At 44.8% G+C, this 15,611-nt stretch overlaps 1 protein-coding gene across 1 annotated transcript; it reads right to left on the reverse strand.

Moving 5' to 3' along the window:
* Window positions 1–124: 124 nt before the first annotated feature.
* gng2 (guanine nucleotide binding protein (G protein), gamma 2) lies at window positions 125–15,611 on the reverse strand. Its single transcript, XM_030391894.1, has 4 exons — window positions 15,313–15,611; window positions 6,448–6,515; window positions 2,027–2,145; window positions 125–1,325 (listed from the first exon to the last, which is right to left on the reverse strand). Exons 3-4 carry the CDS (start codon window positions 2,111–2,113, stop codon window positions 1,197–1,199), a joined length of 216 nt encoding a protein of 71 aa, XP_030247754.1. The 5' UTR covers window positions 2,114–2,145; window positions 6,448–6,515; window positions 15,313–15,611; the 3' UTR covers window positions 125–1,196.

Here is a 15,611-nt window from a genome sequence, read left to right on the forward strand (position 1 = left end):
GAATATATTATCTGTGTGATCCATTTAATCACCAAATCAGTCCAAAAGATTCCGATGTCTCCTGCGGTTAATTATCTCATTAGCGATATAAGAAAGTTATGTTCTCAGTCTGCAATGCTTCATGTTTCGTCACCATTATTATTTATTTATATGCGAGAGACGTCCTCGTTGAGTCCGTGATGAATCACTCTTGTTTTTTAATATGTTCCGGCACTTCCAGACGGAGGCCGCCCCCCCCCCTTGTTCCATACAAATTCCACATTAAAGGAAATAGAGAAGAACTTGCTTGTTCCATTTCATGCAATAGTTAATGATACAAACACAAAAACATCCAGAACTCACAGCACAGCACAGTTTACTTGCTAGTCATTTTGTACAAATAGTAGAAAGAGGGGTTTGTATCTGAAGGAGACAAACTGCATCACATTTGCCAGATAGGTTGTCGATACACAGAGACTGATTCTTTTTCAGACAGGTATTTTTTTTTTTTCGTAAAGAGAGTCACAGAGTCGAATGTTTCAAACATCCCGTTTAAAAAAGCTTTCACTAACCTGTTGTAAGAAAAGAGTGAACAGAACTGTTTCAGTAAGCACGTACAGGTATAGAAAGATATCTAGGTGGTAGGTAGAGTTGAAATAAACGTAAAATAAACAACAACTTAAAAAAAAAAACATTCCAATAATCAGGTGGCGTATTTTTGTTTGCTGTCCTACGATTGCTCGACCGACCCACGAACCATTTAACAGAACATCTGGAAGTCCCAACAGAACCACAAAATATTTTTTTAATTCTCATTTTATCTTATTTTTTTTGTTTTTTTGTTTTGTACACATCACAACCTGAAGACTTGGTGGGTTGACTGGGTGTCCATCATGTCTCTGGGTTATCCTCCTCCTCCTCCTCCTCCTCCTCATTATCATCATCATCATCATCATCATCATCATCCCTTTTTGTGTCATCTAAAAAGCACAGATCCCTTCAACATGCTGCAACACCCTTCAACAAAAAAGCAATCACAACCCCTTTTCACGGTTACATGTAAACTCTGTGGGTTTTTAATTTTTCGCACTCGTAAGGTGCCGTTCAAGAAAGGGGGCAATAATCGCCGTGCCCTCCGACTAGAAGATTTCTACGTATTTTGAACGTCCGCGTTCAAAGTCCCACACTGAGCAGACTGCTGAAGGGCCATGCCGAGTTTACAGGATGGCACAGAAGAACTTCTTCTCCCTGAACGGGTTCTCTGAGGCCGGCACCGGCGATAACAGAGGGTCCTCTTTGGCATGAGCTTCGCAGTATGACATTAAGTCTGCTGCTGCTTTTGACACCTGGAATCAAACAGACAAATAAATACAATTACTTGCTTTCTTGTCGAGAGTAAGATAAGAAGACTGAAGCTATTCTCACGTCTGTATGTTTGAGATCTAGCAGCTGGTTGGCTAAGCTTCGCTTAGCTTTGCTTAGCTTAGCATAGCTTAAAAACTGCAAAACGGGAAACAGAGCCAAAAACCCAACATGAAAATATTTGGTTTTACACTTCTGATTCCTTACGGATTAAACAATCAAGAGATATTAGTGAGCTTTAAATGTGTAAGTAGGTCAGGCTAGCAGTTTCCCTCTGTTTCCAGTCTTTGTGCTAAGCTAAGCTAAGCTAAGCTAAACACCTTCTGGGTCCAGCTACACATTTATTGGACAGACATAAGAAGGTATAAGTCAATATTTTTCAATACATCAAACTATTTCTTCAGTACAGGGCCAGAGCAAGGGTTGTGGTTGGTTATTAGCCTAGCTTAGCATAAAGACAGAGTATTTAAAGCATGTGTTTTCCACTGAAAAGAACCCTCCTGTTTTCAAATTTAAATTTTTTTAAACTAACTATATACAAAATATTTTTATGAGCTAAGCTAATCTAAGCTAACCAGCTGCATATTTAACAGACAGATATGAGAAGGGTATCAATCTAAAGAGAAAAACACCTGTAGAATTCATAAAGTAAATTCTCTGTCATTGTGTTCATGTGTCTGCTCACCTTTATCCTGTCAATGTTGGCCTCCATCTTCAGCTGCTCCACCAGCTTCCTGGCTTGTGCGATGCTGGCCGTGTTATTGCTCGCCATGGGCGCCGTCAGTCAGGTCTCGTGTGCTGTGCCTGCGTGGAAGAGAAACACACTCAAACATCCACAACGTCACAGTTCACCCACGGCGTGACACTGACGAGGACGAGCACGATGATACAGCAGGCATCTTAAGAGCGGCACTAGTAGCAGATGCCCTGTTTACTGTCACATGCCTGTGAAGACACACACACATACCAAAGACACGGGCATATTATTTATGGTGTCAGTTGCTAGGCAGCCTGTGACAGTGAGGGGGCGGCAGGGACGGTGGGAGGAGAGTGAGGGGGCAGTGCTTTGTCCAACTCTATATTTAAAAAAAAGATAAAGGGATAACAAACATTACCGGCTTCATATTGAAAACCCTCTGATTTTAAACTGATAGTGACAGTTTCCTTCGTGCCTTCTCACGCGTATCGACACTTTTCAGTAACTGTGTCACACAAAGGCGCAGTGTCAAGTCGACCGTCTGCACCGTGTGAAGGATGTAGAATCAATACATTGATTAAGTTTGTCTTGATCCAAGGTAAGACGGGTCACCTCGCAGGCAGCGTACTGTTGTATCTGTAGTGTCCACACACAGTCAATGGGTTCCATCACAAAGCTTTATTTATAACTTTGTCTGAAATAAAGTTCATTTTACCATAAAATTTCAGCCTCTACAATTTAGATAGTGCTGTAGCATAGGCAACTGGTCGTGTTTCAGTGTCTTGAAGACGTTTCACCTCTCATCCAAGAGGCTTCTTCAGTTCTAACTAACTGGAGGGGAGTTGCGGGCTTTTAAGTCCTGTGTGGGAGTGTCCTTACAGAGTCATGTGAATGGTTTTCAAGCTGTCTGGGGAGGGAACTCAGAACTGCATCGTAGGTGGCTGATAGGAAGTGTCGTAGGCCACCTCCTCTGCTTGAAGACAGTTGTTCCAGTTTGACATATTTCAAACTCCTATTTCAAACTCGGAGCTCACACGTGTCCTCAACTTCTCAGTAAGGACACTCCCACACGGGGTTTAAAAGCCTGAAGCTCCCCTCCAGTTAGCTAGAACAGAACAAGCCTCTTGGATGAGAGCTGAAACGTCTTCAAAAAACTTAAACAGGTCCAGTTGCCAACTATAAAAAACTTGGTCATCTTGCAATTTTGACTACATTTCGATTAATTGTGCAGCCCTAATACTAACCATGCAAACTGTATGCTGTACAGAGTAGATCACAGTGTTTGTGTCATAGCGATTTATGAATAATGAATGAAACTACAACTTAAACAAGTCTCGGTAAGATGTTCCTTTAATTAGGAAGTGTCGTAGGCCACCTCCTCTGCTCGAAGGCGGCTGTTCCAGTTTGACATAGATGGATTCTTTTCCTCCTCTTTCAAACTCTGAAACTCAAAACTCACACGAGTCCTCAGCGACTCAGTAAGGACACTCCCACACGGGGTATAAAAGCCTGCAACTCCCCTCCAGTTAGCTAGAACAGAAGAAGCATCTTGGATGAGAGCTGAAACGTCTTTAGGGAAGTCCAGTTGCCACCAATATTACACTTAGAAAAACTTGGTTATATTGCAGTTTTGACTACATTTTGATTAACTGTGCAGCCCTAATATTAACCATGCAAACTGTATGCTGTACAGAGTAGATCACAATGTTTGTATCATAGCGATTTATGAATAATGAATGAAACTACAACTTAAACAAGTCTCGGTAAGATGTTCCTTTAATTTGTCCGCACCGGTGCACAGTTTTAGTTCCCCGTCCTCAGATGCTCCTCTGGCTTTTATAACCTCTTTGATTAGATGGATCAAGCTGCGAGCGCTCTAAACCAGCGTGTGAAATCAATCTTCCCCGCGCCGCTCCCCCTCCGTCGTCCCTCTGCGTGCACTGTGGTCTGACTCAGTGTGTGGTTAAGACTGATCTCAGCGAGGTGCAGGGAGCTGAGCCTGAATATTGATAACCCCACGGTGGCACACCTGCTCATCAGGACGCTGAACTGCCGCAGGAACCTCCACGCTGTTACAGCACACTGACACGAAAACCCAGATGAACTGATCATCAGTTAAAACCGGTTCCAGTTTGTCTGGAAGGCATTCACACATTTTTTTTTTTTTTTTTAGGCCTCAAACATTTCCTCCGAACTGGGCTGGAAAAAAATCTTGAATCACTGTCGGCGCAAACCAAACGACAATGTGACGAGGATTAATGGGTGAACCTGCGGCAGACGGCACGGTGTTAACAGCGCAACATAAACATTATGTTTTATAGTCACTGCGGCAGAGGGAACCTGGATGTTCTCACGCAGACAAGTGCGTCACCTTTTAGGGTCATGGAGCTGTAATTCAAACCCAGGTGGGTGTCGAAAAACTAAAACCCATAGCTTTTCTTTACACTTAAGTACAGAAGACAGAGACATCGTAGACTAACTGTGTTACGTTGGGTTAAAGTAGTAAGTAGTTATTTAGTTTTATATGTCAGGGTCATAATTAATTACATACTTTTAAAAAGACTTTAAGAGAGTTACGCACAAATATCTTGGGACTTACACACAAACCCCACTTTTGTCCCTCATCAAAATAAAAATAGGCCACAGTCTTACTACAAAAGGTGTGATTGACAAGGAGAAATTAGTCTTCGGCGCCTTTCCTATCGAGGCCATAATATTGTTTCAACACTCGGGGGAGGCGTCGAAGCAGGGCAGCATATCATCAGACTATTGATAGGGAGCAATGTCACACTTTAAGGTTTCTGGGATGTCGGTGGCAAAAGTGGAGCTCCGTTCTTTACAGGAGATAATCAGACGCTGTGACACAATAGCCTGGTTTGAGTTGGAATTGACAGGAGATGATGAGAAATTATGTTTTAAATAAATACCGTAAATGGAAAATGGGAAATTGTGTCTTTAGGGGCTGGAAGACGCAGGGAGAAACACCCAGTTTTGATTGCGTTCCAGCTCAAGAGTTTGTCAAGTTCCTAGGAACATAAGACAGCTTGCCACAGGAAATTAAAGTGATCAAGAGACACTTGATTTCTACAAATTGCTTAAAGTCAAACCACCTCCCTGACAAATCATAAGTTTTTAAGAGCTGCGTGAGGAGAAACTTTTTTCTTTCCTCGTAAAAAGGGTCGATTTGTTGAGGCATCACTGTAGCAGCTCTGTCTGTGTTCGTGTTGTCAGTGCTTCCTTCCTCCCAACAGCTGTTTTCAATCAGATTTGGCCATTTATACACTAACACTAACATTCTATTGACAGTAAACATGTCAGATTTTACAAAAACCATGAAAGCAAACTAACACAGGCTTCTTCTCGGCCCGCCTGTGGAGAACGCTCCCAGACTCCATTTAAAAGACACACATTTTTAAGAGTTGTTGCGCAAGAAGAAACTTTATAACCTTTGTGAAGATCTGTTTCCAGCGTGCTCTTCACTATTTGGGCCCTCTTGTTAATTCGGCAAAGTTATACATCAAGATATGTTGTGTAAAAACGCTGTACGCATTGATTGTTGCATGTATATAGAGAAGGGACGTGAGATCCCAACACAGGTGGTCACTCGAGACACGTGTTTATTCCAGGTGTGAGCTGACGGGCTTAACGCTGTCCACTTGTGATGGCATCACACAGGACGGATGTTAATAACATGTCTGATTTCCCCTCCTAGATTCGACTTTAGACTTAAGACTTAAGACTTTTATTTTATCCCACATCAGGGAAATTTCCCCTCCTAGATTAATTTTGTGCTTTTGCTCGCTTTCATGCAAACTCGGCTGCGCTTAACACGCAAGAAAGCAGAACATAAAACACGTTGGAGGCTATTTAGCCGAGCTGTCGCCGTGTCTACAGAGTCAATTCCTTGCTCATTGTCGTCGGAGCGTGCGAAAATGCCACGCTGACATTTTCATATCTGCACAGGGAGGGCGAGGAGATGGATGCTCATGCATGTGTCGACTCTAGGACGGAGAGCTGGTACCTTGAAGGCAACTGAGAGGGTTTAATGAAGAATGAACAGAGTAGATTGTTCCCTCTCTTGTTTCATTCTGCCTCTTCTTCTCGTCGTGGGTTCTTGGTTTTGTGTAGTTTCACCTCTTTGTCTTGTGTATCACGAAGCCTCTTGTGCTTCTTTTCCTCCCTATCTGTCAGCTGCCCAAAATACCTTCCTGAGATGGTGCACATGGTGTCAACACGCTGATAACTGTGACATCGCAACAGGCGCCGATAAACAATTACTTTCGGATGGACGCGGGCCTCGTGGAAAGCTGCGATGCCGAAACTCTTTCCCAAGCACAGGCCGAGGGCTGTGGTAGGAAACCGATTTTAACCGATATCAACACTCTGCAGCTCCTCTTGTCTTGACTTACCTTGTCTGCTTACTCCTCCGCACTCTGCCCTGGTGTCTGCCAGCAGTTCACGTCCGCCCAGCTCTTCTCTGCGAATAGAGAAACACAGATAAAGAGCATGAGAATCAACAAGGGCAGAAGAGCGCCGCACATGCCAGATAAATAACGCAGAGGCTCGCGCGTGTCGACGCTGACTTCTGATCACTGTGTGTCAGAATGTCACACTCCAGCGAGGAAACACCGACAAGTTAATTGAGGGGATCAATTACTTTGTGATTTTTAAAGGAACAGTTCAGGATATTGGAAGATGTGCTGAGAGTCAGAGGAGAAGGTTGATACCACTCTCATATCTGCCAGCCAGGAAACGGTTATCTTAATTTTGCGTAAAAAGAATGGATTACGGGCCGGACTTCTTCAGAAAGTCTGTCCTCTAGCGTTTATGCTAAGCTAAGCTAACAGGCTCCTGGCACCCCCCTTCCTGTAGTTTTTAATCTTCTCATCAAACTCAAAAAGAGCAGTGAACAGTTCCTTTAAGCTGAGGCCTCTGCTGGTGCCGACCCAATCACCTCTCCTCCTCTTCCTCCTCTCTCTCTCTGGGCCAACAGATCCATTCTTGCTCCTGATAAATGGGCCAATTACCCTGCACGAGCAGATCTGCAGAGGACGCAGGAATCCACCCATCGTAAATCACGGCAGCTCGCAACACTAGCGACGCTACAGTGAGGCGACCGCTAACGGCAGCTCGACAACAGCAGGCCGAAACCCCCCGAGCCAAAGAATTCTAACGACGTGGAAACTGCTCAGAGTTTAAAAAACAAACAGAAAGGAGAGCGGGATTTGTTACTGTACTGTGTTTTTTCAACATTATGTCTCCAGATATTAAATGTTGTCTAACCTTGCAAGACCTTTTTCTGCACAAACAGTCTATAATAAGCATCATTTGTATTTAAATCTGAAGCAGTCAATCAAAAATAAGTTAAGAAGATTATGAGTTTGATGCAGTTTTGAATAAGTAATGCTCAGGACACATTTTGGTCATGAATAAAAATGCCTCAGTCTCTATTTTGATAGAGAAACTATACAAATACAGAAGCAATCATGTTGTGAGAGATGTTCATGAACATCTGATCAGAAAGACGCCGTTAGTGTTTCAGGACGGTTAATATGTAAAGCACAGCGTGACCCAGTAACGACATAACCACCGTTATTGACTTTACCTCTCCGGCTGACAGAAGAGCTCAAGACGACAAACAGAACTCAGAGTCACATGACTGTAACTTGTGACACGACGGGTTTTATTTGCTCGCAGCACGTGTTCGCTCTCACAGACATCCGGCTCGTCGCTCGTCAGGACTCACAGTCACATCTGGGAAGTTCCCAGAAAGGGAGCACGACACAAACAATCATCCGTTGTTCGTTTTGGAGGTTGTTGAGATGACAGTAGGGTTTTATAACGGTGGAGTGTCTTCTGTTCATGATTCGAGTGGTTTTGTCCATCGTTCCTGACAACCGCTGCTTTTCTAATCGTTGACTACATATATATGAATGGTTTCACCCGTTATCATCCTACCCTGCAGTTCCCTTTCAGCTCTGCGGGGTGTTTTAGCATCTTCCAGCTGCTAAAACAACAGGTAGCGGCTAGCTGGCGGACGCAGTGAGTTATTAAGCCGCGAAAAAATACGATATTTTTGCTGGCAGTCGGTAGAAACCAAAACCTGAGCTAAAACACAGAGACTTTTGGTCTTATATTCATCAGGTGACCAGAAATATAACTCTAAATTAAAGGATAAGTTCACCTATAAATCAAAATTGGGTCATTATCCAGTCGCCCTCCTGCTGATGGGAAGTCGGGTAAAGTTTTGTCGTCCTCAAATCATTTCTGGACCTCTACGGCAAAACTGTGTTGCAGCATCCGCCTTAACAACTGACATCATCTTTTTTGGGGTGAACTAATCCTTTAATGTAATGACTGTTGATCTGTGATCAGATTCACGTCCTGACTGCCTGTACATGTCTACCTGCAGTGAGATCACTTTTTTTTTTTTATCTTCATGCTTTGGCAACATTGTTCTCTAAAGTATCTTGAACTTAAGTAAACAGAAAGATCGCTCGACGGGACGCGACTGGTGATCCATTTCTCTCCTGTGTTCCAGCCTTCTGCTTCCCATCCCCCCCCCCCCCGGTGGCGGACAGGTGTTCGGTGATGGGACTAAAACACCCCTGGCGCGCTCCGCCCCGCTGCTAACACCGCCGAATCAATCTGACCCCCTCCGCCATCCTTCCCCTGCCATTTGGAGCCGTTTTGAACCCCTTCCTCGGGGTGTTCGGGGGGTCTGTGTTCACGACGAGGGCCTCCACAGATGTGATTATAGCTGCTGCTCCAACTCTGGGTGTCGCTGACTTAGAGGGCGATTAAGCCCGGCAGGAAACATCCTGGTGAGGAAAATATAATTCCTGGCCTGTCGAGAATGATGATCTCTCGCGCACTCTGACACACGCTGACTGTCCCTCCCTCCTTTTTCACCCTCTTTGTCTTTCTGTTATTATTATTTTCACTTTTTCATTTTTACGGCGTCCAAAGAGAGAATTTAAGGCAGCCAGACAGGGAGTGCTCCGTCCTTTGTGAAGCCCAGGGTGTGAAATCAGAGCGTGGTAATTAAAAATTTGTCCTGAGCTCAGCCATCTGGACCCTGGAGAGCCGGTGATTAACCTGCGAGGGCCTGCAGGGAGCCGAGGAGGCAGGATGGGACCCCCGCTCAGAGATAAGCGAGGCTAAGTTACGAGGGCTGCTGAGCCGACTGTTGCCGTGAATGTCAAGATTTGTTTTTCTCACACTACACTGCAACGGTGGAAGATTTACAACTCGGAGATCTTTGTGAAACGACGCGTCACTCGCTTCAGGTGAAGGTAGCGTAAAAAAAAAAGCTGTGGTGAGGTAGCTAATTGAGCTAACATTAGCTCCAGAAGTCGGCATAAAATACTGTCAAGGAAAAAAACCGGGATGCTTCTTTGTTCATCTCCTGACTCCAACTTTGTTTCTGTAAAAGCTGACTCGATCCTTTTCCTGTGCTGACTGAGTCGTTTTTCTTTTATGTGTTTTACTACAAAAACCCACAGAAGTCATTCGAAACCCCGTTGCAGATCCTCAAAAATGCAAGCTTGTTTTATCTCAGCGGCGGTTCTCGAGCGTGCAGAAACACTGGAGCACTTGCGGAAAGTTCAGCCATCAAGTCACCCTCAGATGTCCCCAATATGAGGTACAGAGCACGATGTCACCATGAAGGGCACAATCAGCTAAAACGGAAAAAAAAAACAAAGTCATGAATTGATCGGGGAGGTTACGTAGAACGAGGATCAATTAATAAATAAAAAGGAAACAAAAGTTTATCAGATAAAAGAGGCCGAGATGTGACTCTAATATCTTCGCTTTCACAGCAAGGTGAGGTAACACAAAACTGACCTCCGGAGTTATTAATGAACACGATCAAGAGGATATTGACTATTGGATGTAATACAGCACGGACTGCTGCCCTTGAACAGGAGAGAGGACGCCCCTCCCTGAGCACACAGAGAGACAGGACACGGAGAGCGGCGCTGTCAGGCAATGATTGTCTGGGGAGATGACGCTGAGTGTGACAGCTGAGCATCCTTCTCCATCACTATTTCTGTCTCTGAGGGCGGACTCAGACCAGGACCTCAAGCCGACCTCCGGGATCGCATCGCAGCAGCCTCCTGCACCCCCTGATACACAGGGAACATTCAGCTCAACAATGGTATACACGAGAGGTTTGAATACGAAGGCATCTGTTGCTTAATTTGCTCCACCGCTGGTCTTTCTAATTTAAAATGTGCATAAGTAACAAGAGGGATGCTTAGAAAACCGCCTATGCCGGGTTTTTCTTAAACTCAGCATCTTTTATAAAAACAGATGTAAGCTTTTTTTTTTTCATGAATGAGGCCCCTGATGTTGAGCTCATTGATGTTTTTGAAACAATCACACTTTTATAGGTAGAAATTAAGAATGGGTACATTATTTTCCTGCACTGTTAGCTGGATACAAACGGTCACACAAAGGTTTCAGGCGCGGGTGAGCTCGGTGCAGCTGCACGAGTTACAACTTACAGAAATAAAAGCTTTGATTCTCATTAAAAATGTTGCGCCGTCTGAACTGAAAATGACGCCCAACGAGACAGACAGAGACGAAAACATCCGACAAGAAATGAGCATCTCTTGTGTGTGAATTACTCAGTATCTTTCTCATTTTGGATGATAATAGTTGGTTTTTGTATGCGAACACGACGATATGTGTGTGTGTGTGTGTGTGTGTGCTTCTTATTCCTCTTTCCTTCCTTGTGACGCTGCCTCTCGGTCAGACCACCACCACCCGTGAATATTCGATTAGCCCGGACATCTGTGCCACCCCCAGCATGCCCTGCCCACCCTGCCATCTTAGAGATAGTGGAGTGTGTGTGTGTGTATGTGTGTGTATGTGTGTGTGTTTGTGGGGGGGGGGTTAATCTAGGTCCCAGAAGGGGGGAGGGGAGAAGGCAGTGGCCCAGGAAATGATGCCTCTCCTGGGAGTCAAGGAGGCAGCAGGGAGGAGGTTTATTGCTCCAGGGAGCGCAAATGTGGTCTATTATGTTTATTAAATCAAACAATGAAGGCCTGGCATGTTTCTTCTTTGTGACATTCAAAGCAGTGACCAAGTGTTTTTTTTTTTTTTCTTTTCCCTCAAACGATTAAAGACTCGCGTTTAAAACCTTTTGTGTGCGTTACGTAACAGCAGTGTCGTAGTTAGTGGGGTAGAAACAATGCATGTCGCTGCTGTCATGGGGAAAGCGACAGAGTTTAGATTGAATAAACGCGAGTGTTTGAGTGCGACCAGGGTGGAAATATTAACACCAGCCGGCGGTCAGATAATACTGGTGAGTTCTGGCTGTGAGTGAGAGGGTTGTTTGAAATTCCCCCTGACAAGTTTGGCAGGAAACCGGCCATCATGCGAAGCTTCTTTTTTTCCGTAATCTCGACTACGGTCGCCAAGTTTAAAAGGTTGACTTCCTGTCACAGATGATAGTTTCACCAGCTTCTGTGTACGTTAAGCTCTATTCTCCGTGCATTAACTGTGAGGACTCGGTATTTGTGCATTTGCCTTGAGTGAGGAGGCATAAACATACTTTTCCTCTGGAATCAATCAGCATGCCAAGAATAACACGGCCAGGCTCCTGGGCTGTTAACAATATTACAAACATCCGGGCTTGTTTAGATTCTGCTGAGAGCGTGAGCGAACCGCTCGGACCGTTTCAGACCGTGACTTGCTCCAACTGTGGTAAAGTAATAAAAGTGTATCTGGTGTGGGGAGAATTTAACACGTCACACATTTCATCCAGGTTGTCAGAAACATTTTATAGCTGATTCTTCCAAAGGTGAAGACTTGAGAGACTTGGAATCAAATCAGACAAAAGTCACAAATATGCTGACTTAGACTTGACTGTTCAGAGACTTGACTCCCTAGAGACAGAAGATACTTGAGATTTAAGAGCTGCGCTTGAGTCATAGTTGAGTTTCAAACAAGGACTTGAGTGCTTTGAGAACAAAAACATTCCAGAGTCACGTTTGTTGTAAGGCTTTGAGACTCTATGTATGACTTCATAGGACATGACTTGAGACTTGCCATGATCCTCTGAGACTTGGACTTGGGTCAAACTTAAGTCACAAGAACAGGACTTGGAACTAAACTTTGACTTGACAACTGTGAGACTTGATTTATAAAAAAGATTCATAACTTGTGTTTTGAGGTCACAGACCTGAGGCGTGGCTAAAGACTTATTTGAACAAGACTTGAGACAAGAACTTCCTACATACTTGACTTGACTTGAGCAACAACAAGAAAGTCGCATGCTTTATTCTCAAGGACTCGAGACTTGTTTCGACAAGACTTGTGACAAAAGGTTAAAGTAAAGTTCTGGTAGACTTGAGGCATTCATTCAAGTCAGACTGTAGTCGCAAAAATTGGAACTTGTGACTGTGAGTATCAGGATGAACCAGATGGTTGGTTACACAGAACCATCTGTGAAGATGGTTCACCGGTCTGTCACCATCTATCATGAGCTGGCTTCAACCAGTCGGATCAAATGTTGGAGAGCGCTACCAGCAGCAGAACCAGCTGGTAAATCAAACTTTTTCTGAAGTCAGTTGAAAAAGAGCAACAACATATTTTCCGTTGGGAAAAGCTTTCAGTCCTGTTTTTTCTCTTCTTTCAATGAGGAATACTCTCCAGTTCTGAAATGACTGATGCTCTGGCAGCATCTACGCAAACCTCTCAAATCACTTCTCTTTCTGGTCGCCATTAGCTGCCAGTAGTTCAGCAATGGACACTAATTGGTTCAACCACTGTGGTTTGGTCACAGGTCTGGCAAGTTGGATTTGCCAGATCGTATGATCACTTGTTCTCATAAATTCTTCAAATCTAAATCCTTTCAATCGTAAACCTAAAACCTGACTCCAGACATGTTTGGACAAGACTTGAAACTTGATTCGAACTTGAGTCCAAAAAATGAGGACTTGGAACGTCAGTGAGACTCTCTACATGCTTGACTTAACTGATGCATTAAAGACAAAAACAAGAACTTCCACAAAGTCTCATGTTTTACCCTCAAGGACGTGTTTGGAAAAGGGCACTTTCAAACCATACTTGGCAGGTAACTGGACAAACCACATGACTATCACCATCTATCACGGCTAACACCGACCAATAAGATCAACAGCAGTAGAGCACTGCCAATCATAATCAAACAGTTGTTTCCCTCGCGGAGTGTCACACCTAAACTACGCCTGTAGCCGCCAGCTGCTCCTCAAAGTCGGCTGATTGATTAATACGTTGTGGTTCGGTCACAAGTGCATAGCTTGAGGTCTGGTGAGATGGATTTGTGAGATCACATGATCACATGATCTTGCAGATACAGCTGCCTTGCACAGTGTGCAACTGTGTCGCTTCCCAAAAATCTTCACTTGACTTGTGACTTGAAAGCAAAACAGTCAGATCTCATTTTTTATTTCTTTCATGGACTTACAACCTGAATTAAGGTTTGGTTGGACACGACTTGAGACACTATGAAGAGTTGGATTTGAGTCAGATTTAAACAAACTCACACAAATGAAGATTTGGAACTTCACTTGGACTTGACTCTGTAAAGAGTTTGCTCAAGTTAAGTCAGGTTTCACATTTTGCCTTCAAGGACTTGAGACTTTAGTCGAGACCTCGTTGGATAAGACTTGAGTCAAGACTGGACTTTAACCAACTAGAGTCTTCAAATCCAAAATATTCAAGTCTCCTGTTTAGACTGTGACAGAGGACTTGTGACTAGACCTGTTCTTTCCCCAAAAGACTTAAAAACAGCTCCGGATGCTCTCATCCAACCACTTCACGGCTGAATAAGCATGAAACCAATAATCAACACTGTCAGAAGCAAACAGGTGCAGCGAGTACAAAGGTCGAAGCCTTCAGTGGGACCTTATCCTTCCCACCTCGTGTTACCTTCCCTCTGAACACGCCAACATCTCTGAGAAACAACTTTGTCTGTTCGAAAGTACAATGTCTGTTCACACGGACGAGGCTTCAGCAGGCGAGAACTGCTCACACTTTGGCCCGACTTGGATTTTCTTGGACGAAGGCAGTGATGGGAGTGTTGAGGTCAGAGTGGTCAACGAGGCGTGGATGGCTGCTCATTCTTCCTCACTGTCCTCCATCATTCCTCCCTCACTCCCTCATACACTTTCTGGAAAAAAAAACACTCTCAAGGTTTTTTGATGCTACTTGTTTATCCCGCGATACTTTGTTCCGAGCGGCTCTTCTAGTCTCAACATTGCTGTGTGTGAAACCATCTGTGGCCTTGGAGCAGCTTGCCTTTTTGGAGATACAGTACAGACGCGAGCGCTTGCGTAATTCTGACTCGCCGTGTTGCGTTTGTAACACGCCTGTGCATGTAACACGCGAGCACATGATAGGACGGTTTAATGAGTTGTACGTGACGATGCCTTTCGCGTGACGAGCTCACAGCGCGTCTTTCTCAGTTTTCCTGCGAATGCGTTCCCCCCTGTCAGCGACTGTATCTGTCTATGAGCAACATAAAAACACCAACCCCTCCTCCTCCTCCTCCTCCTCCTCCTCCTCCTCCACCACAACCACCACCTCCTCCTCTCTCAGCCATCTGCCTGATACAACCACTACATGGACCTTGTGTGTGGTCGACTGTTTCCTCCTTTGCGTTGTTGAGGGCAGGAATGGCAGAAAAGAGAAAACCACACAGGAGGCTGCCGGGATCCTCTCTGTTCTGTTCTCGACTCTGCCACATCTCTCCCCCTTTTCATCCTTCCCCTTCGCTCTCTTTTTTTTCATCCCCTCCGCTCGTGCAAATATCCCCTGAAACAGATGCCCTTAATTCCTCTGGCTCCACATTATAAGATCTGCCCAATCCTGGGGGGAAAGGAAGAAGGAGGGAGGAGGAAGAGAAGGGAGAAGAGAGTGCTTTCTCTTATTCCCCCCCTTTCACATATGCACATGTATGAAAGGATGATGGGGGGGAAATAAAGCAGCGGTTCACCTGCCTGACAGCCAGGAGGGTTTGATTTTTTATTTGTTTTTTTCAGATTTGAGATGGGAGGAGGGGATTCCATGATGTAAACCAGCCAGTGGCATCAATCTCGCCCCTCGAGCGCTGACAAAATGACAGCGTGGAAATGAAACCCCCCCCCCCCTCCTCCTCCTCCTCCTCCTCCTCCTCTGGAACACACCCTGTTTATAGGATGCGATTAACCCAGATGCCACCAAAAGAGAAGAATTCAATTAACACACACCAATCCTTAATAAAACGTCCCAAAAAATCCTACCTTTTTGTTTGTGTCTGTGAGGCCAAACACATCCAGTCCTGTGGAGTAGTATCCACGCGTTCGCCTCGCTTTCTGTCTGTCACACACAAACAACACACACACACACACACACACAGCCAGTCAGCCAGCACAGTCAGTCAGTCAGTCAGTCAGTCAGAGAGGCAGGCGAGCACATCCACACAGCACACACTCCTCTCTGTATGCCTCTCCCTCTCTGCTCCAGCTGAGATCCTCCCTGCCTCCCTCCTTCTCGCTGCTGCTCTGAGTCTCCACCCTTCAGCCAAACGCTCAGGCTGCAA

Source organism: Sparus aurata, chromosome 16, assembly GCF_900880675.1.
Source record: "Sparus aurata chromosome 16, fSpaAur1.1, whole genome shotgun sequence".
In the NCBI taxonomy this organism is placed as follows: Eukaryota; Metazoa; Chordata; class Actinopteri; order Spariformes; family Sparidae; genus Sparus; species Sparus aurata.